The sequence below is a fragment of the Myotis myotis genome, unplaced genomic scaffold (assembly GCF_014108235.1).
Source record: "Myotis myotis isolate mMyoMyo1 unplaced genomic scaffold, mMyoMyo1.p scaffold_m19_p_12, whole genome shotgun sequence".
In the NCBI taxonomy this organism is placed as follows: Eukaryota; Metazoa; Chordata; class Mammalia; order Chiroptera; family Vespertilionidae; genus Myotis; species Myotis myotis.
In genome coordinates this window covers 7,840,854-7,864,199 of record NW_023416316.1, presented here as the reverse complement: position 1 = coordinate 7,864,199, position 23,346 = coordinate 7,840,854, and the positions used below count along the sequence as shown (strand labels likewise).

The 23,346-nt window shown below is 38.5% G+C and overlaps 2 protein-coding genes across 15 annotated transcripts in view; both read left to right on the top strand.

Moving 5' to 3' along the window:
- Nucleotides 1-23,346, top strand: part of RABGAP1 (RAB GTPase activating protein 1) — a 132,014-nt gene that overhangs the window by 65,330 nt on the left and 43,338 nt on the right. For 12 of the 14 annotated variants that reach the window (XM_036329739.1, XM_036329736.1, XM_036329737.1 and 9 more), the window contains one exon: nt 4,708-4,858. The exons of 1 other annotated variant lie outside the window; for it this stretch is intronic. In XM_036329739.1, coding sequence (XP_036185632.1) covers nt 4,708-4,858 — 151 coding nt within the window. Of the gene's footprint in view, nt 1-4,707; nt 4,859-12,336; nt 12,360-23,346 lie in introns of those variants that run through there. One more of the 14 variants, XM_036329745.1, reaches the window with a different exon arrangement.
- GPR21 (G protein-coupled receptor 21) lies at nt 7,555-14,855 on the top strand. The gene is made up of 2 exons (XM_036329749.1): nt 7,555-11,523; nt 11,949-14,855. The coding sequence occupies exon 2, from the start codon at nt 12,341-12,343 to the stop codon at nt 13,388-13,390; it is 1,050 nt and encodes a 349-aa protein (XP_036185642.1). The 5' UTR covers nt 7,555-11,523; nt 11,949-12,340; the 3' UTR covers nt 13,391-14,855.

Sequence of the window (23,346 nt, the reverse complement as noted above, 5' to 3'; positions counted from 1 at the left end):
AGTGATTGTAGTAAGAACTAATGAGTCCAGTCAGTGTGGCTCAGTGGTTGAGCGTCGACTTATGAACCAGGAGGTCATGGTTCGATTCCCAGTCAGGGCACATGCCCGAGTTGCGGGCTCAATCCTTAGTGTGGGCTTTGCAGGAGGCAGCCAATCAATGATTCCCTCTCATCATTGATGTTTCTCTCTCTCTCTCTCCCCCTCTCCATTCCTCTCTGAAATCAATAAAAAATATATTTAAAAACAAAAACAAAAAACTAATGAATGTACCATATGCTAGGCACTGTGCAATGTTATGTACTCTGTCTCCACAATCACAGGATTATGAACTAGTACTCCTTTTTATAGGTGAGGAAACTGGCTCAGATATTAAATCAGCAGTTCTAGTTAGTAAATTGCAAGCCCCAGATTTTTAATAGTCTAAAGTTTAATCCCAAAGCTAGTTTATTTAACTCTACATTAGATTTTAGTGGCCCTGTTAGCAATAATATCTTTGAGCTCTCTAATTCTCAAGTTTATTTTTAATGTGACTCTTAGGGGATGGGAACACTAAAGTTAATAGTATCAATGACATAAAATTATTCTGAAATTTTTACCAATATAATTAAGGTAGGGTTAGCAAATAAACTTAAGGTTAGGTTTATTTTTTTCTGTAAAAGGCCAATACTGTAAATACTTTAGACTTTGCAGCCAGATTGTTTCTATTACAACTACTCAACTCTGCTATTGTAGTGGGAAGGCAGTCATAGATAATACATAAACAAATAAAAATGGCTGTTTCAAAGAAGTTGATCTATAGAAATAGGTGGAAGGCTGGATTTGGCCCAAGACAGTGTGCCAATTCTAGAATTAATCAGCAGAATCACTTTTGTTCTTTTTGCTACCAGTATATATATATATGTATGTATATGTGTGTGTGTGTGTACACGTATTTATATTTATATTTCTTTTTTTAATTAAATCTTTATTGTTCAGATTATTACATTAGTTACTCTTTTTTCCCACCATAACTCCCCTCCACCCAGTTCCCACCCCACCCTCCGCCCTTACTCCCCACCCACTGTCCTCATCCATAGGTGCACAATTATTGTCCAATCTCTTCCCTCACCCCCACACACCTTTCCCCCCCAAGAATAGTCAGTCCATTCCCTTTCTATGTCCCTGATTCTATTACAATCACCAGTTCATACTGTTCAACAGATTATTTATTCACTTGATTTTTAGATTCACTTGTTGATAGATGTGTATTTGTTGTTCATAATTTGTATCTTTACCTTTTTCTTCTTCTTCCTCTTCTTAAAGGATACCTTTCAGCATTTCATATAATACTGGTTTGGTGGTGATGAACTCCTTTAGCTTTTTCTTATCTGTGAAGCTCTTTATCTGGCCTTCACTTCTGAATGATAGCTTTCCTGGATAAAGTAATCTTGGTTGTAGGTTCTTGGTATTCATCACTTTGAATATTTCTTGCCACTCCCTTCTGGCCTGCAAAGTTTCTGTTGAGAAATCAGCTGACAGTCATATGGGTACTCCCTTGTAGGTAACTGATTTTCTTTCTCTTGCTGCTTTTAGGATTCTCTCTTTGTCTTTTGCTCTTGGCATTTTAATTATGATGTGTCTTGGTATGGTCCTCTTTGGATTCCTTTTGTTTGGGGTTCTCCGTGCTTCTTGGACCTGTAAGTCCATTTCTTTCACCAGGTGGGGGAAGTTTTCTGTCATTATTTCTTCAAATAGGTTTTCAATATCTTGCTCTCTCTCATCTTCTGGCACCCCTATAATTCTGATGTTGGTACGCTTGAAGCTGTCCCAGAGGCTCCTTACACTATCCTCGCATTTTTGGATTCTTTTTTCATTTTGCTTTTCCAGTTGGGTGTTTTTTGCTTCCTCGCATTTCAAATCATTGACTTGATTCTTGCGCTCCTCTGGTCTGCTGACGGGAGTCTGTATAATATTCGTTATTTCAGTCCGTGTATGCTTAATTTCCAGTTGGTTCCCCAATATAAGATCGAGGGTCTCATTAGTTTTCTTGTAGATCTCATTAAGTTTATCGGCGGCTTCTAAACAGTTCTTGAGAGACCTTAAAAGTGTGGTTCTGAACTCTATATCTTCCATTGACAATTATGTCCTGTTTCTTTGTCTTCGCATTTTGTTATGCTTCCTTGGTGCACCCCCTAGTGGTCTTTGTTCGCAGTCTTATAGTTAAATCTTGATTGTTGTAGCTAATTCCAGGGAGGGTTTGACCTCCAGGCCAAGTGGCTATGAGAATCAGCTGTGTCAGCAGTGAGAGAACTTCTGTCCTCTAGGGAGGTGCTAATCTAGCCTTTGCCTGAGGCTATCCGGCAAATGCCTGTGTGCAGGGCTTGCGCGGGGCGGGTCGCACAGGATCAACAGGGTGGGCCGGAGAGAGCAGTTATGGCGGCTCTCAGTCCTGTCCCCAGGGGCTCTGCCTCTCTGAGTCCCCGCACCCGCTGCAAAGCTCAGAGAGAAAGCTGCACTCGCTCTGACCGAAGCCAGACAGTCCCGCTTCTCCCGTTTGAGTCTGGGTCCCTAAAGACTTGCCCGGATCTGGAGCTCAGATTCTGCGACTCCCTCCCGATTGAAAACGCCAACCGCGCCCTCCGCTGCCAGCCCGCTCCGCGCACTCCGCACCTCAGAATTTGACTTCAGCACTGCGCCTCCTCTGAGTGTCCGTATGCGTTTCTCTTTCCTCCTAGTTGTAGGACTTCCACTCAGCCAGCATTCCTGTGGTTCTGGGTGATGTCCCTTCCGTTTTTTGGTTTCACTTTTGAAGTAGTTGTTCAAAGCAGCAAACTCCGGCGTTAACCTATGCCGCCATCTTGGTTCTCTCCCAGAGATTTTTTTGTGGCTCGGCATTTTTTATGCTTTGCTGTGTCGATAGAGTGCCTTTCTGTGCTAAGTGTCCCAATTACCTGAGGTAGACACTCTTGGTGCACCCCCTTGTGGGCTTTGTGCACAGTCTTGTTGTAATTAAGCCTTGATTGTTGTAGGTATCACTGGGAGGAATTGACCTCCAGGCCAATTGGCTGTGAGAATCAGCTGTGTCTGCAGTGGGAGAACTTCAGTGCTGGAGACACCCCTCTAGGGCTAGACTTGCTTCGATGGGGCTTTGGTGCTCACTGAATCTGCCCCCTGAGTGTGTCTTCTATGGTTCCACGGAGCTGCAAACTCTATATTTATATTTCTAAGCAAAGACAACACTGTATTGAATTGTCTGTGGCTCTTGCATTAGGGCACTAGCATCACAGAATTAACAATTTTTAAGTGTACTATGCATTATTCTGCTAGAATTCTGGGAACATTTTGATAAGTCTCAGACCTTTTTATATTTTGACTAGAGGTCTGGTGCACAGATTTATTTGTGCACGGGGGTGGGGGATGGGTCCCTTAGCCTGGCCTGCTCCCTCTTGCAATCTGGGACCCCTCGGGAGATATAGCAGTGTGCCAAGTGGCGGGCAGGGAGGAGCCCGAGCTGAAGCCAGGTGCTGCACTGCTTACGCTCATCCCGGCCTGCTGCGCCTGCCACTGCCACTTGGTAATGCTGGTGAGAGTTGGGAGAGGCTCCCACTGCCGCAGCTGCGCTGTGAGCCCGGCTTCTGGCTGAGTGGCACTCTCCTTTTGGGAGTGCACTGACCACCAGGGGGCAGCTCCTGTGTTGAGTGTCTGCCCCCTGGTAGTCAGTGTGCATCGTAGCAACTGCGCCCTCTTGCAATCTGGGACCCCTTGGGGGCGGGGGGGTGTCCAGCTGCCGGTTGTTCTGGTCATAGTGGTTGCTTAGGCTTTAATATATATAGACAGTGGTCATTTTATATCAGTAACTTCTGATAATCACGGGAGCTTCTCCACGCCAGAAGTCTGCGTTATTGACCCAGTAATGGTGGCTTTTAAATCACAAAGCAGGTGTGACATAGCACATAGAACACTTATTGGTTTTAGAGTTTGAGGACTACGTCAATCATTTAATTGATTTCCCTGAATTTCTTTCTTCATTTGTAAAACTGAAGATACTCCTACCTACTTCAGGTGCTTGTTATAAGGATCAAATAAAATTGTGTGCAAAAAAACCTAGTATATTGAAACAGTATATTGATAGTGAAATTTCAAGATAAGTTTTCCCCCATTTTATAGATGAGAAAGATGAAGCTTAAAGACTTTAACAACCTGCTTTCATGTTATTATAGAGTAGACACTGTCTTAATCAACATAGTCATTCAAAAAAGGCACTTGAAGCAAGGTTTCATAAAAGCTGCTGAAAGTATTTATTTTTATGTTTATTTTAAATATTTATTTTAACTTAGAGCATATAAGTACACAGTTTGTCAATTTTGATACAGGGTCAAGCACTTATCTTTGGCTGTTACTCACTGATGAGAATTTTGCTTTGTTTATCTTACATAAGCTACAACTATAAAGCTATAGTTTCTAGTTTTGCTTTTCTTTTTATTTTTTAAGTTGAGCAATGATTTAAAGATACTTAAGAAGTAGCCTGACTGCAGTATTCTTTCCTCCACCCAACCTTTATAGTTACTTTGGCCACATTTAATTCAACAGCTTTATGTATTATTTTTTCTTTATTAGTATGTGATCACTATTAAGTCTTTATAAATCATTTAGTTTAGTTTTCATAAAAATAACTATTTTTAGAGGATCTTACTCTCATGTACTTCTGGGTTATGGCTTTATTTTTAGGCATCTCAACTTGAGTGTGAGACCAAAGCAGTTGTCGTCTTTAGTAAGAAGCGGTGTTCCTGAAGCTCTTCGAGGAGAAGTCTGGCAGCTGCTAGCAGGTTGTCACAACAATGACCACCTGGTAGAAAAATACCGAATTCTCATCACAAAGGTAAGAGGATGATGATTCAGCTTCAGCATTAATATTTTGGGAAATTTGTTACAAAAAGATCATTATGACTATTTGATTTCCAATAATTTTCTTTATAATTCCTTTACCTTATAGAATAGAACTTTTATACTTCTAGCCCAAAGTTATTTCTAGTGTTGGCACAAAGGAGAAGGATAGTTTTTCTTCTTTGACCAATTTCACCTCAGGGGCAAAGGATGTCCTCTACCCATTGTGTACCTAAATCTTTTTTTTACCATAATTGCATTCCATTCCATTTTTAGTTAGATCAGTTGTGCTATGCATTGTGCAAAAACTTTCTTTTGTTTATTTTAATCCTTTTTACATGTCACACAATTGTACTCTTTGTAAGGTAAGGTCTACTTCTAGTTTCTGCAATTGGAAGAATATAAATATAGTTCTGTTACCTTAAACCATATTTCCTTTTAGCTTATTTTTCTAAGTGGAAGAATTCTCATTTTTTTAGTATCCCCATCTCAAATTCATGCATTCTTCAATGTTTTGTAAGCAAAGTAACAAAAACTGTTTCTTGCAAAAGAATACAAGAATTTGAATAAGAATTTTCTGCAAGGTTAGGTAATGCTTTGTGCCTATGTAACCATGTTATTGGTTTTAATTTTTATTTCCTCAAATTCTTGAAATGTTTATATTTAGGAAGCAATTTCTCCAGTGCTATGTAAATCCCAAACCTGGGTTATGAGTGAATTTCTCAGAATTCGAATAATGTATGATAATTATTCGATGTGACAAAAGGTGGGACTCTTTTAAAAATGTATGAATACCTTATAAGAGATGAGTAATACCTCTATAAGATTTTTATTTTAAAACTTTAAGGGAAGTACAGCATTTGAACATGAAATTGGATCTTTCCACACCAGAAAATGAGAATGATTTGCTCAAAATATTAGTGTTCCTTCTCATCATCTTATTTCTTGTCAGATGTGTTTTCTTTCAAGAACTAATAGTCTAAAACACCAATCAGAAAGGATATATGCACCCCTATGTTCATTGCAGCACAATTCACCATAGCTAAGATCTGGAAACAGCCTAAGTGCCCATCTGTAGATGAATGGATTAGAAAACTGTGGTACATCTACACGATGGAACACTATGCTGCTGTAAAAAAGAAGGAACTCTTACCATTTGCAACAGCATGGATGGAACTGGAGAGCATTATGCTAAGTGAAATAAGCCAGTCAATGAAGGAAAAATACCACATGATCTCACTCATTTCTGGATAATAAAGACCATTATAAACTTATGAACAAAAATAGATACAGAGGCAGAGCTGCCTCGAACAGACTGTCAAACTACAGCAGGAAGGCCAGGGAGGGTGGGAGGGCAGGAGGGGGGTGGTTAAGAGATCAACCAAAGGACTTGTATGCATGCATATAAGCATAACCAATGGACATAAGACACTGGGGGGTAGGGGAGGCCAGGGGATTGCCAAGGGCGGGGGGAAAAAAAAGGAGACATATGTAATACTCTTTGTAATACTTTAAGCAATAAAAAAAAAAGAACTAATAGTCTAATCCCCTCCATTATCTACTATATATATAAAAGGCTAAGTGACTGGCCAACCAGTAGGTATGATGTGCACTGACCACCAGGGGGCAGACGCTTAACGCAGGAGCTGCTGAGTGACAGCAACTTTGCAGAGCGCCCTCTTGCACTCAGGGACTCCTCGGGGGAATGTCGGACTGCCTGTTTCGGCCTGATCCCTGCAGGCCAGGTTGAGGGACCCCACCTGTCGGAGGGATCCCACTCACTCTGCAGATGCCCTTCGGGCTTCAGGGCGTGTCCAGCCCATCTGGCCCAGTCCTGCCCCCACCAGCCACCTTCTAATTAATCTCCTTTCAATGTGCATGAATCCGTGCACCAGGCCTCTAGTGTTGATATAATTGTTTAACCAGCATCTATTGAGTGCCTGTATTACAACCCTAATGCTGGAGTGAGGAGATCAAACACAGAAATAACCGTCATGTGATAGACATATGTCATATGATAGTCTGAAAAAGCACAGTTGGAGCCATCAAAAGTGATAAATTCAGCCTGGGAGAACAGGAGATTATCAGGAACATCACATTTAAGATGGGTTTCAGAAAAGAGCTCCCCAAGCCTGGAAAGATGGAAGACCATTGTGCTCATAGTATGAATGGAAGTGAGGTATGTCACATGTAGTCATGTTAATTGTCAAGTTGATTTTTTCCTTTATTGGAAAATCATATTTTGGGTGTATAATTCTCAGTTCTAACTATCTTTCTAGTTCCTCTTTTGAAGTCCTTTGAAATGTTTGGCCAAAAATTATTTCTTAAATATTTTTGGTGGGGCCATTCATACAGATAATTTGTAAAACAGGAAGTATTCTATTTTTCTGGTTCCATGAAAATGTGGAAGTCTGTTTTTTTAATAGGAATTTGATAATTACATGACGTGTAAAATATCAGCTATTAACAAACCTGATATATTTGATTGTTTTACATATGCTGATGTCACGTGCTTTGTATTTCACATTAAACTTTGATTATCATGCACATGGCTAAAACCTAAAAAGGTCTCTAATGATGTGTATGTTAGTTTAAATTGCTGGTAGGTGATCAGAAAATACAAATTATTTAATTATCATAATATTGGCAAAAACAGTTTTTTATTTTTTTACACTACAGTGTTATTTGATGCAAGTTGGTATTACTTTAAATGCAGTCATTTTTTTGAGTGTTTCATTAGCTGTTTTTTTGTTTGCTTTCATTTTTTAAAAATTCCTGAGAGTATTCCATTGTATCAGCAAACCACACTTTGAAAAAGTCTATTCTGCTATTATAGATATTTGTGGGGTTCCCCCCCATTTTTTGGCTTATTATGAAGAAAGTTGCTTAGGAACATTTTTGAATATAGGAGATGCTATGGTTTGAATATTTGTGTCTTTCAAAATTCATATGTTGAAACCTAACCTCCAAGGTAATGGTATTAGGAGGTGGGGCCTTTGGGATATGATTAGGTCATGAGGGCAGATCCCCCATGACAGGGATTAATGCCTTTATAAAAGAGGCTCTAGAGAGATCCCTTGCCACCTTCCACCATGTGAGGACACAGCAAGAAGCTGGCAGCCTGCAAGCCAGAAGTGGGCCTTCACAGGAACCCAACTGTGCTAATGCCTCGAACTTGGACTTCCAGCTTCCAGAACTGTGAGGAATAAATTCCTGCTGTTTATAAGTCATCCAGTCTGTGGTATTTTGTTGTAGCAGCTCAAACAGACCAAGACAGCAGGATTTGTACATACTATTTTCATATGTAATTTTCATATATATATATATGTGTATATGTGTGTGTGTGTGTGTGTGTGTGTGTGTGTGTGTGTGTTTATTTATTTATTTATTTATTTATTTATTACTAATTTTTGGAAGTTATTTATTCTGGACTTGGGTTCTTTGCCAGATGCATGCTGTATATTTTGAAATTTCACATATAATATTACCTTGGAGGGGTTTTTTGGCTTAGCTCCTTCAAAGACTAAATTTAAAGGAGGAGAAAAGAGTGACTTGATTTATAGAGTGAAGGCCAAAAAAAACCTTGCAGCCAGGTTTTTTTGTTACCTTTCCCAAAGCGACATGTTATATATTATTTTGGCTGTTTTTTTAAAAACAAAACACAAAATAAACCCATTAAATAATACATAGAAATTGGGAAATTTATAAAATAAAGAAAACCATAAAGGAGAAAATAAAAAATCACTTGTAATCCAACTATCAATGAAAAGTAGAGTTGAATTTTAATGAATTTCCTTCCAGTCATGTATATGCAGAAATATTTATTCTCTTTCATAAAAATCAAATACATCATGAGACTGCATTAGTTTTAAAAAGGAAATAAATGTATACATAGGTCTTTGCGAGGACATAGATTTATTGCCCCCTTTCATAAATATTTTGTTTTTTTCTCAAAATAAAACATTTAACTCTTGACTGATTTGATAAAGTGTGGCTATCAGGGTTGTTTTTTTGTTTGTTTGTTTTTATATGAATATTTTGATTACAGTTCCAAAGACTGGTTTAAAATAAAAAATATTTAGAACACCTATTCTTGTACTAATGGTGGTAGTAAAACAGCTTGTAGTTTTATTGCACTTTTATTACATTTTTAATTCTTTCAAGTCATCAGCCAATGTAATATATTTTTATCAGCGTAACCATCTAGTTTTAAACATGAGTAACCTGGGATGTAGAGATAGTAAGTTACATGGCCAAATTCACAAGGAGTTGGAAAAGACTGGACTCCTGACTTTGGCAAATGCCTTTTCTATTTATTGAACTAAAGCTTCCTTATTTTCATTTAATATTTCTTAAGCACTCAAAAATGGGAGTTCAAAAATACAGTCTATGACGAATGGTTTGGCTGGAGCTCAAGTTGTTTGGGGAGATGTAGAATAGTGGTATCAGATTGGAAAGGCAATTGGGAGCCATTGACTCTTCTTGAACAGTGGAGTACCGTAATAAAGTATATGGTACTGGATATTCAATCAGGCAGAAATAAATATACTAGAAAAATGAGTAAGATTAGAAGTCTAGATGATATTTAATGATGGCCTAATGTAAAGTAGTAAAAACTGAAGAGGAAGTGAATTTGAGAGCTGTTGTAGAAATAGATTTCTAGGAAATGGTGCCTAAGAACAGTGTATTGAGAGAGAGTGGTCAAAATGATTTCTAAGTTTCATTCTTGAGTGCCTAAAACATTGGGAAGAACAAGACAGGCTTAGTTGGTGGGGAAATTAATTTTGAGTGCTCTGGTTGAAATCTCAACAGGACATCTAGGTCTTGTAGTTGTGTGACAGCCGGTAAATTATAGATGGAAAGGGGAGCTTGGGGATGAATTTATGGCTGGTGACACAGGCAGAGAAATCATTTGTGTAGAGGGAATAATTGATGCCATATCACATTCTCAGGTACCTTCACTGGCCTCAGAAAGTATCATAATAACTGTGTGTGCCTTAGACTGGGCAGTCACAGTAAGAGAGGGCATTTTAGATTCAGGAGCCTAGCCTCAAGCAATGCAACATGATTGGTAGGAAAGCACAGGTTATTTTAATTGCGTGAGAAAAAAGTAAAGTTGTGTACTCCCTATGTGATAAATATTGGGAAGTCTCCTTTATTTTACAACAATCCCATGAAATAGGTAGTATGATCCTCATTTTACAGATGATAAAACTGAGTCTGAGAGAGGCTAAGTAATATTAGAGCTAGGATTTGAACTAGATGAGTGTTCAGTCCACTGGTCCTTTTACTATGCCACACTTTGCCATGTTTTCCGATAAGACCTGTTCAAAATGGCTATCAGGCTTCTTCTCAATAGGTGTTTTAGTTTCTTGTCTTTGTATAAGTGTAGTGCTTCAGATCTTGAAATGTAATTAATTGAGTTCTGGTTATGGCTACCCATTTGCCTGCAATGAGAAAGCATGTGTGTGAAACAAAAAATGCAAATTGGATCACATAACATATATCTCCACTCAGGTATGCATACCTTCTGGAATGCTTTCAAGTACCAACTTTTGTTTATTTTCTTTTACTCTGTTGGGTCTGTGGAACTTTATTGAGAAGGATGAATTGAAAATCCAGAGACACTTGGAGGAAAAGATACTAAAAATAAGCATTTTCTAATTAGCTGAAATTTGTCATCATTCATAACATTACCAGAAGAGCCACAATAAAATCTCACTTTGCATTGTTTTAAGTAGGCACAAACAAGATTGCGTATTCTGAGATACAAAGGCTAATTTATACCGTGGAACTTCCTCTAATTTTCAAGCCTGGTGGAAACGGTACCTTTACTTTTCCATCTTTTGTTATATGTTTGTGTACTGTGTCTCAGCAAACTAGAAGCAAGATGAGGAATCTTGAAACTAAGGTAGTGTAAAATACAGGAATAATAAAATTCCTCTTTTGTGTGTACACAAGGGTAAAATTCTCTTGATTTTTAAGTTTGCTTGTTATTTTGGTCATCTTTCTTAATATTGGTCACTATCCAGTGAATCATGAGAGAAAATTAATGCTGAATATTTAGCCTTTTAGCTAGAACTTCTTGTGCTGCTGAATTGATTCCTCAGTTGCCTTGCACTCTTAACACACTTTCATTCTTTAACATTGCTCTTCGTTCCTTGGGAAAATGCTACAAGGAAATAGGAATTTTCTCTCAGCATTACCCCTCTGGCAGGGTGTTTCAATTTAAATCCCGGGCTGGCTCTCTGTTCGGGTTACTACCCCTTCTCCTTACTGGCAGTTTGAGTTATGTTCCTCTACCAAAAGGGGGGATTCCAGTGAGACGAGGAAACAGCTTTGAAACACTGCGCTGCAGGCGTGTTCAGTTATTCCCCCACTGTGCGGTCTGGAAATCGGGGAGTGCCTCTCTGGTGATGAATCCGAATGAGCTGCTGAAGATGCCAGAGTGTGTGCCTGCACAGGCATTTTCTTTCCCATCCCCCACTGCTTCCCTTTCCCAAGCCCCCTCTCTCCCCAGTTCCCCTCCTACTCCTTTATCCCCTCCCTCCGCGTCTCAGTTCTGCAGTAAACCAGGCTGAGGCACATTCCTGCTTTGCAAGGCTTTCTGTTAAGGATGTTTTGTGGCTTTTGTTTGGATTGCAGCATGCAGAATTACAGGTAACACTCTGAAATTGAGCTAGACAGATAAATTCTGTTGAAATGTTTTGAAAGAGGCAAGATATTACACGGGAATCAAGAAAATAAGTTATTTTATTCATGGTAATTATGGTAAAATGTTTTTAGAAATCCAATAAGCAGATTTCCTTTCTCCCCTAAAAGGCTCCAATGAAGGGAAAATGGGGGTAGATTGTTCTGATTGCAATTGACTCGTTTTATTTTTTGTTTTGTTTATCATGAAAGCTTGCTGTTGCTGCACCTCCTATGTACAGTAAGGACCAGTTAGTTATGTGGGGTGCTACTGAGGGTAGTACGGGGTGGGGTGGAATGGAGTGGGAGGGATGATAGCCTGAGCTAGCCAGATTCTTTGATTTTTTTTTATTGGGATGCATAATGTAAAATGCTCTCTCCTTTTCTTCTATCAGCTGTTCAGAGGAGACTCATTACAACTCCTGCTGAAGCTCCTAATTTTCTTCCCTTCTCTTCTGCCCCTACTCCCTACCCTCATTGGCCTGAAGACATTGTACCCAGCATTTGCTTTACTCCCCTGGCACTATGTGTATGGTAAACCTGATACTATGGCCGCGTCTGGGACTGGCCAGACGACGGCTGCTGGCTCTCCCTATTCCAAGGATTTAAAGGGGGATTGTACTGCAGGCAATGCATCAGAGCAGCACCATCGTGAGCCTGGGGACTGAGGCTCCTTGGGCATTATTACAAACACACAGAGCTGACCGCAATGACAGCAGCTGCTCCTTTGAACTGTTGGCAGCGGCCAAGCGGCAGCATGAAGTGAGAGATTACTCCTGAGCTCAAGATGAACTCCACCTTGGATGGTAATCAGAGCAACCACCCTTTTTGTCTCTTGGCATTTGGCTATTTGGAAACTGTCGATTTTTGCCTTTTGGAAGTGTTGATTATTGTGTTTCTAACTGTATTGATTATTTCTGGCAACATCATTGTGATTTTTGTATTTCACTGTGCTCCTTTGTTGAACCACCACACTACAAGTTATTTTATCCAGACTATGGCATATGCTGACCTGTTGGTTGGAGTCAGCTGCCTGGTTCCTTCTTTATCACTCCTCCACTACCCGCTTCCAGTAGAGGAGTCCTTGACTTGCCAGGTGTTTGGTTTTATAGTATCAGTTCTGAAGAGTGTCTCCATGACCTCTCTGGCCTGTATCAGCATCGATAGATATATTGCCATCACTAAACCTTTAACCTATAACACCCTGGTTACACCCTGGAGACTACGCCTGTGTATTTTCCTGATTTGGTTATATTCCATCCTGGTCTTTCTGCCTTCCTTTTTCCACTGGGGCAAACCTGGATATCATGGAGATGTGTTTCAGTGGTGTGCAGAGTCCTGGCTCACCGACCCCTACTTCACCCTGTTCATCGTGATGATGTTATATGCCCCAGCAGCACTCATTGTGTGCTTCACTTATTTCAACATTTTCCGCATCTGCCAACAGCACACAAAGGAAATCAGCGAAAGGCAAGCTCGCTTCAGCAGCCAGAGTGGGGAGACTGGGGAGGTGCAGGCCTGTCCGGACAAGCGCTATGCCATGGTTCTGTTCCGGATTACTAGTGTGTTTTACATCCTCTGGTTGCCATACATCGTCTACTTCTTGTTGGAGAGCTCCACTGGCCACAGCAACCGCTTCGCATCCTTCTTGACCACCTGGCTTGCCATTAGTAACAGTTTCTGCAACTGTGTCATTTATAGTCTCTCCAACAGTGTCTTCCAAAGGGGACTAAAGCGCCTCTCGGGGGCCATGTGTACTTCTTGCGCAAGTCAGGCCATAGCTAAGGACCCTTACACAGTTAGGAGCAAAGGCCCTCTTAATGGATGCCATGTCTAAAGAGGTTCAGATATTGGGTCATTGTATGTATGTGTGGGGAGAGGGCAGAGGGGGGGTCCCTTTTTCTCTCTTTGTATTCCTTGTTCACTAGAAAATCTGGGACAAAATAATTTGAGCAATAGGAAACAATCCATCCAAAAAACCCTAAGTTTGCAGAAATGATTTTTCTTTAAAAGCGCTTTTAAATCAGAAGAATCAGGACCATGAAGATAAATTGCTCTTGGTTCCAATGTTTGTAATGCCATGGAAATGACTGAAATTCTCAGATTTAAAATGAATAAAGTCATATCTCACACCTCTCCGGCTGGCATGACTAAACATGGGTGTGAAAAGCGTCACCATTTTAAAATACCATCATTTTCTTGTGGCTCTTCTGGGTTTATTCCAGTTGTTTGGGCTTCATATGCAATTGATTTCTTTTAACAGCAAATATTAAAATACGGCGATGAATTAACAGGGTTTTAAAATTTTGTTTATGTATGCCTACGTATAACACTGCAAGTTTCAGCACTGTCATTTAGATATCCAAATGTTTTATGTCTTATTCTCTTGAGAGAATTCTCAATACAGTGAATAATGTGGACACCTAACTACTAATTTTAGAATTTTGCAATGAAAGTGATGCAAAAATGCAGTCCAATACTAGACAATTTATGAAGAACTGAGCTACTTTTTGTGTCATGTTTGAGAGATCTAAAGAAATGTGTGCATTGAAAGTGATTACGGTATTTTTGCACATGCCTTTGTGTATATGTGTATTGAGAATATTTGAATTGAGTTAGATTTCACTTTTACAGTAAAATGTACATTTAACTAGTTCATTTTTAAAATAGAAGAGGATTAATTGAGATGTTCTCTTTGTGGTTAAATAGAATCAACTACTAAAGTAGCAACTAATTCTTTTTTAAAGAATTCTTTTAGTTAGTGTTAAGGAGTCTACATTTGCATAAGAGGAGAAATTCTGATTTGTCTATGTCTCCTTTACTGCTGTAATCCTTTGGATACAGTTACTTTCTTAATAGTCTTTTTCTTTTCTTTTTAAGCCAAAGTACTAGCCAAATCTGTAGGATTTTATTATTGTATAGAATTATTAATTGAGAATGCAGTGTATTTGTATGTAGTAGTGATGTTTTGTTCTTAGATGATTATCTTTATAGCAAGAGGTTTATTTTCTGAAAGGAGAGAAGGGTTTCCCAGCAGCTCCAGGAATGAGTATTCCTTGACTTATCTGCTGGTTTTAATGTTTTGGAAGCCTTCAGAAGGGGAACTTATGTGATCTTTGACTTTGGCTAGAAGTTGTAATCTGAATGCTATAGTGATGTTTAGTGAGATGGAAGATGGAAGAAACTCAAGGGACATAAGTGAAAGTAGATTTTTGAATCTAATAAATGACATGGATATTTATAATATAGGCAGATAATGCTTTGGTTTTTCCATCATAATATGAGGAAAGTTCCTACCCCTTTTAAAATAAAGGGCAGCTTTATGATTTTAGGTTTTAGATATTGATTTAATTTTAACTTAAATGTATTCTATTTAAATTATTTTAGTGATTAAATAATATATAAAATTTAAACTTAAGATTCTGAGTACTTCCCTAAAACTTGCTTGCTCTTTATATTGTATATTGGAAAATTTGATTCTAAGTTGTTTCAAAATTTAGAATTCATATTGAAATTGCAGGTTAAGTTAGCAAAGTCTTTAAATTGCCAGGTCAAGTGGAAAACCTTTTCTTTTGAATTCCAAAAAAGCAGTTGTGCACATTCTTCTTTAAGTAGCACAGTTCTAAAAAAATTTTTTCATGTATGCTGGAGAATTTAATCTGTTCAAATTTGCAGAGTTAGCTTGAGAACTTTTCGTTAAGCAAATATGGGAATTTTAAAGACTCTGAGTAGATTTTACTTTTTGGTGGACTGAGAGTCCTTTTAATCTTTCCCTTCAATAGGGTTCCATCTTGTGAAAATGGAAAAAAAAAATAAAATTTCTGCTTAACTTTCTGGAAATGGCTAATCAAGTTGGTTTTTAGTGACTGGAAAGAACTCTTTTAATAAGAGTCTTTGTTAATAGATTTTTACATTTTTGTTCTAATACCAAATTTAGATGTCATAGAGGTATTGTTGTTGTTTTTTTTCACATTAGAAACTTTATCAGTGTCTTAGTCTAAAACTGAAGTAGAAACTAAGTAGATTGAGTAATTTAAAGAAAAAATAAAGCTCCTAATCCCCTTGCCAATGATACTTAATATCAGATTTTTTTTAGTTTATCTTGTCTTCATTGGACTGTCTGTATGAATTCTATAGTTTCTTCCAGGTATCAGTTCTATTCTCACATTTATTGTCTGTGTTGCTGTTTTATTTTTATTTTCCTGTGTATATGTGTGTATGTTGGTGAAATGGGGATATGCTTGGATTCAGTCTTCTGTGGCAGGGGGCAGTTTCTATGGGATACATTTGGAGAGTTTGTATTTAAGTAATCTTGTTTTTCTGCCATATTTAATGCAACATTCGATGATGTTTGGGTTAAATACCAATCTGACTAGTTCAGAATGAGAAAAAAGTATATTTTTAGACTCCAATTACCTTGGGCTTTGGCAATACAGCACGTTTAACTTGATATGGTATATGACTGATATATGAGGCAGCATGAGCTTTTGGTGATTGTGTCAGAATTATTTCATAACACATTTTAAAATAAGATCATACTAATTGTTGTATTTGTAAATTAGTTGTGTGGTTTTTATACAATGATTAATTTCAGTGACGGTGTATTTTTTTCCCCTTAGAGCAGAAAAGCAATTACAAAAAGACAAATGCTCCACTTTAATAAAAGAACTACCTTACACCAGAATAGATATTTAAATTTTTCATGGACCTGTTGAATCACCCTAAATTCCATTTTGGAAAGGGTTTTCTTTAGGCTTTATCGTGGGATAAATTCCATTTTGAGCCTGTAATTTTACAATGGCGTTTCCTTTTTACTTGAATAGTGTTCTCTGTTTTAAGGATTGGAAAAACTTGAATTTTTGTGATATAAATCATTGTCCACCTCTCTGAACTTGAAAATAAAGCAACAAGGTTGCAGGCTCTCAGAGTTTTTGAAGGTTTTTAGCTTTGATTTTAAAATCTGCACAGTGGTTTTGTGGGAAATGTTTTAATTTCATTGACTATGTGTTTTTGTATCATTAAAGATTTGTTAAACAAATTATTGGCAAACCAAAACTTACTATTATATGAGCAGATTTGGGGAAGTTTAAGGATGGAGAATTGTGGCATGATGAGAGTTGTTAAAGTCTTCATTAATTAGTCTATGTATTGATTTTTTCATGTTAGGTTTAAGAAATACTAAATATTATATATATTAGTATATTTTGCAGACTCTGAGAATGGTCTATACAATTTTTCTATGGCTGTAAATAAGTAATTTGGCTTGTCTTCAAAATTTGGGAGACAATGGTATCACAATATGCTTAAACTGAACTTTGAACTGATAATCAGAAAATCTGGGTTACTATTACTAGTTCGTTTTTTAGTCCTTTGCTTTTAACCCTTTGCGGTCCTATTAAATTTGGACATGGGTGTCGTACTGGTCGGAATTAATTTCCATTGAAAGAGCAGTGATACATAACATGCAAGATTATGAAGGATAAACAAGATTTATTAATTCTTTTTTGGAACTACGTCACTACTAGTAGAATCACTACAAACGTTATCGCTTTCTACGTCAGAGTCAGTATTCAAGGTGCCAAAATAAAACTCTTCATCGTTACTTTCAGATTCGCAGTACACTTCTTTCGGTAACTTTCTTTTTGCCATTTGGGAGTATTATTTTGAAATATCTTAACAAGCGAGAATGCCTAATTACAGTTAAACGTAATTTGTAAAGCTTTATTTGAAATTCTGCGAAGTATCTCCGAAGCTTGTCGATTTCTTCACTCTCAAAAGGCGACTGACTCGCCACGGTGTTTTGCATGGCGAGTGTGGAACGACCGCGTTTGTTTATATTGAGTTTTGATATCTCCGATTTGTCGGGGCAATGTTTTGGTTCGTGACAAGGTCGCTTAGACACTTAAGAGCTTTCAGAGAAATTATGAACTGATACATGAATGAATAGAGTTAAGATTCGTACGGTTCCTTGCTGTGGTGGCTGAGAGCAGACATACGACCGGAACAGTAAAAAAGCTTTGGTGGCTAAGAGTAGATAAACGACCGCAAAGGGTTAATATTAGCAGTCAGCCAGAGATCACTGGTCTTTTGAGAAAATCTTTTCACATAAAACACAGAGCCCAGAACAAAAGAAATCAGAGGAAAGAAAACAATGCAAGTCACTAGCGAAAACTTCAAAAAAATACCAAGTATAACATTTCCAGAGATTTTGGATCCACTAAAAGAGAGTAGGATGCAATAAAAAAAAAAAAAAAAGCCCACACAAAAACAAACAAAAAAACCCCCAAAATACAAAGATAATGAGAAAGAGCTCTTGAGATTTAAAGTGTAATCAGACTACTAAAAAATTAGACAAGTTGGAAGATAAAATTGAAGTAGGCCAGATAGTGAAACAAAAGTCAATAAAGTAGGCAGAAAGCAAGACAAATTAGAAGTTCAATCAAGGAAGCTCAATACCTAACTAGCATGATTTTAGAAACAGAATAAAGAAGGAAATTCTCAAAGAAGTATGAGAAGAAAAATTTCCAGAACTGAAGGATATGAGTTTTCATAATGAAAAGGACCAGCTTAATGTAATAAAAAGACTTTGATGGCAAATCATTATAAAATTTAAGAACACTAGGAATAAAGAAAAATCCTAAAAGCTTCTTGGTCTGGAGTAGGGGTGGGAGGGTGGAATCATAATTTAGTTACAGGGATCTGAATAGCCTTAGACTTTCCACCTTAAAAAAGCAAGAAGATAATGAGTAATAACTTCACAATTTTGCACAGTGATTTTTAAGTTAGAATTTTATGCCCAGTCAAACTTTTCATTCAAGTGTGAAGAGTAAAGTAAATCCATTTTGAGATATACAGGGTCTGAAAATATTTACCTGTCTTATATACTTTCTCAGAAAGTTACTGAAGGATATATTTCCCCAGAATGAGAGATGAAATCAAGAAAGAGGAAGATATAGAACCCAGGATACAAGGACTCCAACATAGGAGAGAGGTGAAGAAATTCCCATGGTTATAGGGAAGGAAAGCCTTAGGAAGTCACATGTGCTGCAGACCTAGAAAGCAACTAATCCAAATGGGAACAGGCAGAAGGAAGGGGGCATTAGGAGTTATATCTTTAGGAAGTAATAATTGGGAGGAATTTACAATCCTGTCAGGTTTGTAGGGGAAGAATTGGGCTATCAGACCTTTTTGATACATAGAATACAGAAGGAAAGAAAAAAAATAGGTTATAAGACCTTTTTGATTCCTAATTTACTATGTCACTATGCCTTATAGGTATATGTTTGGATCTTTTTAGATTTTTAAACTTGTTTTTTTTGTTGTTTTTTTTTTTTTTTTACCAATAGAAGACAGGTATACCTGTGTAGTATTTGTAGATAAGGCAATATATGTTAGATTGATTTCCTTAGAAAGCAGTATATGAGATGGCTAAGCTTTGGGTGAGTAGGACTCTATAGTCTTATCTGCCCCTATTGCTTGAATGAGATTGGCATAAATTATCCAGTTGGACAGAATTAAAGAAACCTAAAGGATCAATAGACAAAAGATTCTAATAAAGTGACATAATTATCAAACAGTACCAGTATATAACATGAGAAAGCCCTTTGCAAAGTAAAAAGCACATCTTTATGTTAACATGACTGTAGTCACTTAATTAAAGACTTATTTATTGGTTTGTTACCAAAAGATTGTATTGGTTTGAACAAAATACAGAAATAAAGTCTTTTCAAAGTAAAACTTTAAATTCTGTTTATTAGCTTTCAACAAATACTTGTTGAATTGAGTTAGTAAGACAATATTTGGGGGAGAAAGCAAAAGTTACAGCATTGAAAGGCATGATTTATTTCTGAAATTTATTCCGGAAAGACTTGGGAAATCCCCACTGCTAAAGCCATTTATTTATAGCTAAGCAACAACAACAAAAGCATTTGTGGGTCTCTGTCTTCATCGACTCTTGGGGAGTAGAATCTGACTCAAAAGACTTTTTCATTTTTAAAAGTTTTTCTCCTTCATGACATGATAGATGTAAGGATTGAAACCATTTCTACTTAGATTATGGTAACACCATGTATTGTTAACATCATCGTACTGACTATGTGTATTATACCCTACACTAGGGGCCCGGTGCACGAAATTCGTGCACTGGGTGTGTGTGTGTGGGGGGGGGTCCCTCAGCCCAGCCTGCCCCCTCTCACATACTGGGAGCCCTCAGGCGTTGACCCCCATCACCCTCCAATCGCAGGATCGGCCCCTTGCCCAGGCCTGACACCTCTGATAGAGGCGTCAGGCCTGGGCAGGGGACCCGCATTTCCCCCCATCACTGGTTCTGCCCCCAGCCCAGGCCTGATGCCTCTGGCCCAGGCGTCAGGCCTGGGCAGGGGACCCCCAGACCCCTCCGATTGCTGGCTCTGCCCCTTGCCCAGGCCTGATGCCTCAGCCAGAGGAGTTGACCCTCATCACCCTCCGATCACCAATCACCGGATCGGCCCCTTGACCAGGCCTGAGGCCTCCGGCAGACTTGTCAGGCCTGGGCAGGGGATCCCCAGCTCCCCGCGGTTTGCAGGCTCCGCCCCTGCCCAGGCCTAACGCCTCTGGCCAAGGCATTAGGCCTGGGCAGGGGACTCCCAGCTCCCCGCGATCTCCCGCTCTGCCCCTGCCCAGACCTAACGCCTCTGGCCTAGGCATCTGGCCCGGGCAGCGGGGATCCACAGTGGCAGCGGGGGGCGCCGCGATCGTGCGGGCTCCGCCCCTGCCCCTGCAGGACGCCTCTGACTGAGGCGTCCGGCTCGGGCAGCGGGGACCCGCAGCTGCAGTGGCCCTGCGATCGTGGGCTCCGCTTTAGGCCCAGGCAAGGGACCCCTAGCTCCCGGGACTGCCAGCTTTGACCGTGCCCAGCTTCCATCGCTGGCTCCACCCCTACTTCCTGCTATCACTGGTCAGGGCGGCAAAGGCGCCTGATTCTCCGATCATGGCTGGGGGCAGGGCAAAGGTGGCCTCAGGGCCGCCTTTGCCCTGCCCCTCAGCTCTTAGCTCCCCCTGGGTTTCCGATCACTGTCAGTGGCAGGGGGCTTCTTCCTGCTTTCCCTTTCGCCTCCCTGCATTGTGCCTACATATGCAAATTAGCCGCCATCTTTGTTGGCAGTTAACTGCCATCTTAGTTGGCAGTTAATTTGCATATATCCCTGATTAGCCAATGAAAAGGGTAGCGCCGTACGCCAATTACCATTTTTCTCTTTTATTAGTGTAGATAGCACTGGAAATAAAGTTAAAGCAAAATTTGATCCTACTTCTGGCAATTTATTAGGTAATCTCAATATTTCTGAACTTCAGAAGGATATTCATCTTTAAGTGCAGGTGGCACCATCATAACAGGAGTCGTTTCAAGATTAGATGCATGTTACATTAATAGTAAAGCTCTTATTAGCACAGTGCTTGGCCCTCAGTGAATATTCCGTCCATGTTGTCTATGCTGCTCTCTTCCTAGTGAATAGGGCAGTCTGGATGAACCAGAGGTTTCAAGTTGAGGTTATAATGGAGAGTATGGTCAAAAGCTAAATTGGGCCTACCTGGTCTGGAATAAATGCTAAGGGATTTGATTCTAATTAGGAATTGGAGATGGATTAAAGGGTTTTGAGTACATGAATGACATAAATATAGAATCCCAAAGTAACTGACCTGGAAGATCCCTTAAAGGTCATAATCTAGGCTCCCCTTTCACAGATGGGGAAAGAGAAACCCAGAATAGTGACAGAGTTCATTAGTCACAGAACTGGGACTAGAACCCAGCTCTTATAACTCCCTTAGACTCAGTCATGGCACCAAAATAAGTCCAAAGGACTCTTCAACATTGTCAAGTGCTTAGAAAGTGGGAGTTTCCAGCCGGACTGGAAAAAAAAGAAAATTGTTTAGATTTGGGTGTGTATTAAATAAAATAAATAAAAGTAATCTTTCATTGGTACTTTGAGTCAAATAAATCAAGTTTTGCAAAATCTTAGAAAATTCTCTTGATCACTAGCAACCACCTGAGAAATGTTGCTAGGGGAAGTAAATATGAATGGGTGGTTCTGGAACGGCTTCATTGGTGTTTGTAGTATTTGTACTGCTGGTGAGATTACAGGATGAAGTTTTTGCTTAAATAAAAGATAACTGCTCGTAACTTTTAAAGTTGCTCTTTGTCTAGAATTTTAAGTAGAAAAACATAAAAATAATTGAATACCAGGAGGATTTTTACTAAGGGATTATAAGAGAATTTGGTTGGTATTATACTTAGTTGCTGATAATTTTTTAAGTTTTTAGATTAATAGAAACATCTAATTATAGCTTGATACATTAATGATGAAATAATAGCTTTTAAATATTCGTTTCTTGATCATTTGTCTAAGATTAGTTCTTTAGTAGAAAAATTAAGTCTCAAACATGATATTTGGGTTCAAGGAAACATAACTTTTGCCTGAAAGCTATATAAAAATATGTAATGGAAATAAAGGTTGAAACCCAGAACATATACCTGTAGTCTGTGAATGCGTATATGAACCCAGACCTCTTATAGAATATTAAATTCAGTTCAATAATACACTGCTAAAGATGTTTGTGACCAATATTCAAACACAGGTTCTCATTTTAATGTTTTGTTAACTGTTACATGAGCAAGGAACTCTATAAAGTTGTGTGGGTTTGTTTTTTTTAATATTTTTGTATTGATTTCAGAGAGGAAGGGAGAGGGAAAGAGAGATAGAAACATCAATGATGATAGAGAATCATTGATCGACTGTCTCCTGCACACCCCACACTGGGGGTCAATCCCACAACTCAAGCATGTGCCCTGACCAGGAATTGAACCGTGACCTCCTGGTTCATACGTCAACGCTCAACCACTGAGCCACACCGGCTGGGCCTCTATAGTTTTAAAGTCGTATTTTAATATCTCTAGCCATTTATAGCTGCTATATATTTTTTTACTTAGCAAGTACACTTTTATCTGACTTATTTTCAGGGAAAAAAAAGAAATTTAAAAAGAAAACTGAGTATCTTTAGCATTCTAAAACATTTTCTTAAAAATCATAATTTGATTTGGTTATATAAAAATATTGCTTAAGGAATGTGGGTCTTGATTGTGTGTGTGGTATATTATGAGTGAGTGATTTTGAGAGGATTTTATTTCTAGCACATTAATGCTTTACAAAATTTTTAAGCAAATCAATCTGTATTAAGCTGTACTGAGAGCGCATTTGATGTGCAGTTTTGCTCAATAATATAAAAATACAATTTAAATAAGTATTTGAAAGTCATCACAGTTATAAGAAACATTTGTTTAGCATTTGACTTTGTATGTAATAATTTTGTGGCTTCTAATTTAGCTGACTCATAAGTCACCTCCCCTGCCACTTTTTAACTCAAAATGACACTTTCTGTATCACTTTTGTCAGGCAATAGCTTTTGAGTATTTCCTGCTCCTTGGCCTCTCGTTGGTGGATTATTGTGTAGGCGATTCAACAATAGCAAAGCAGGAAAAAGGTTGATAGTGCAGTTAGCACTGTCCCAAATCATCTATAGATACTGATTTGGGACAGTTTTGCCAAACATTGAATAATTTCCTGTGGGAAACTTGAGCCCTAAAAGGAAATGAACGTAGCTAAAAGGCTGCATATCGCATGGGACTTAGATTTATTTTTAGAATGGCACTATCATGCCATATTTGGATTGAAACAATGTGATAGCAGTACATTATTTTATTAAAGAGCTATTTTTTTTCCTGAAGAAGTCATCTAATTTTTTATTGCATTTGTATGATAT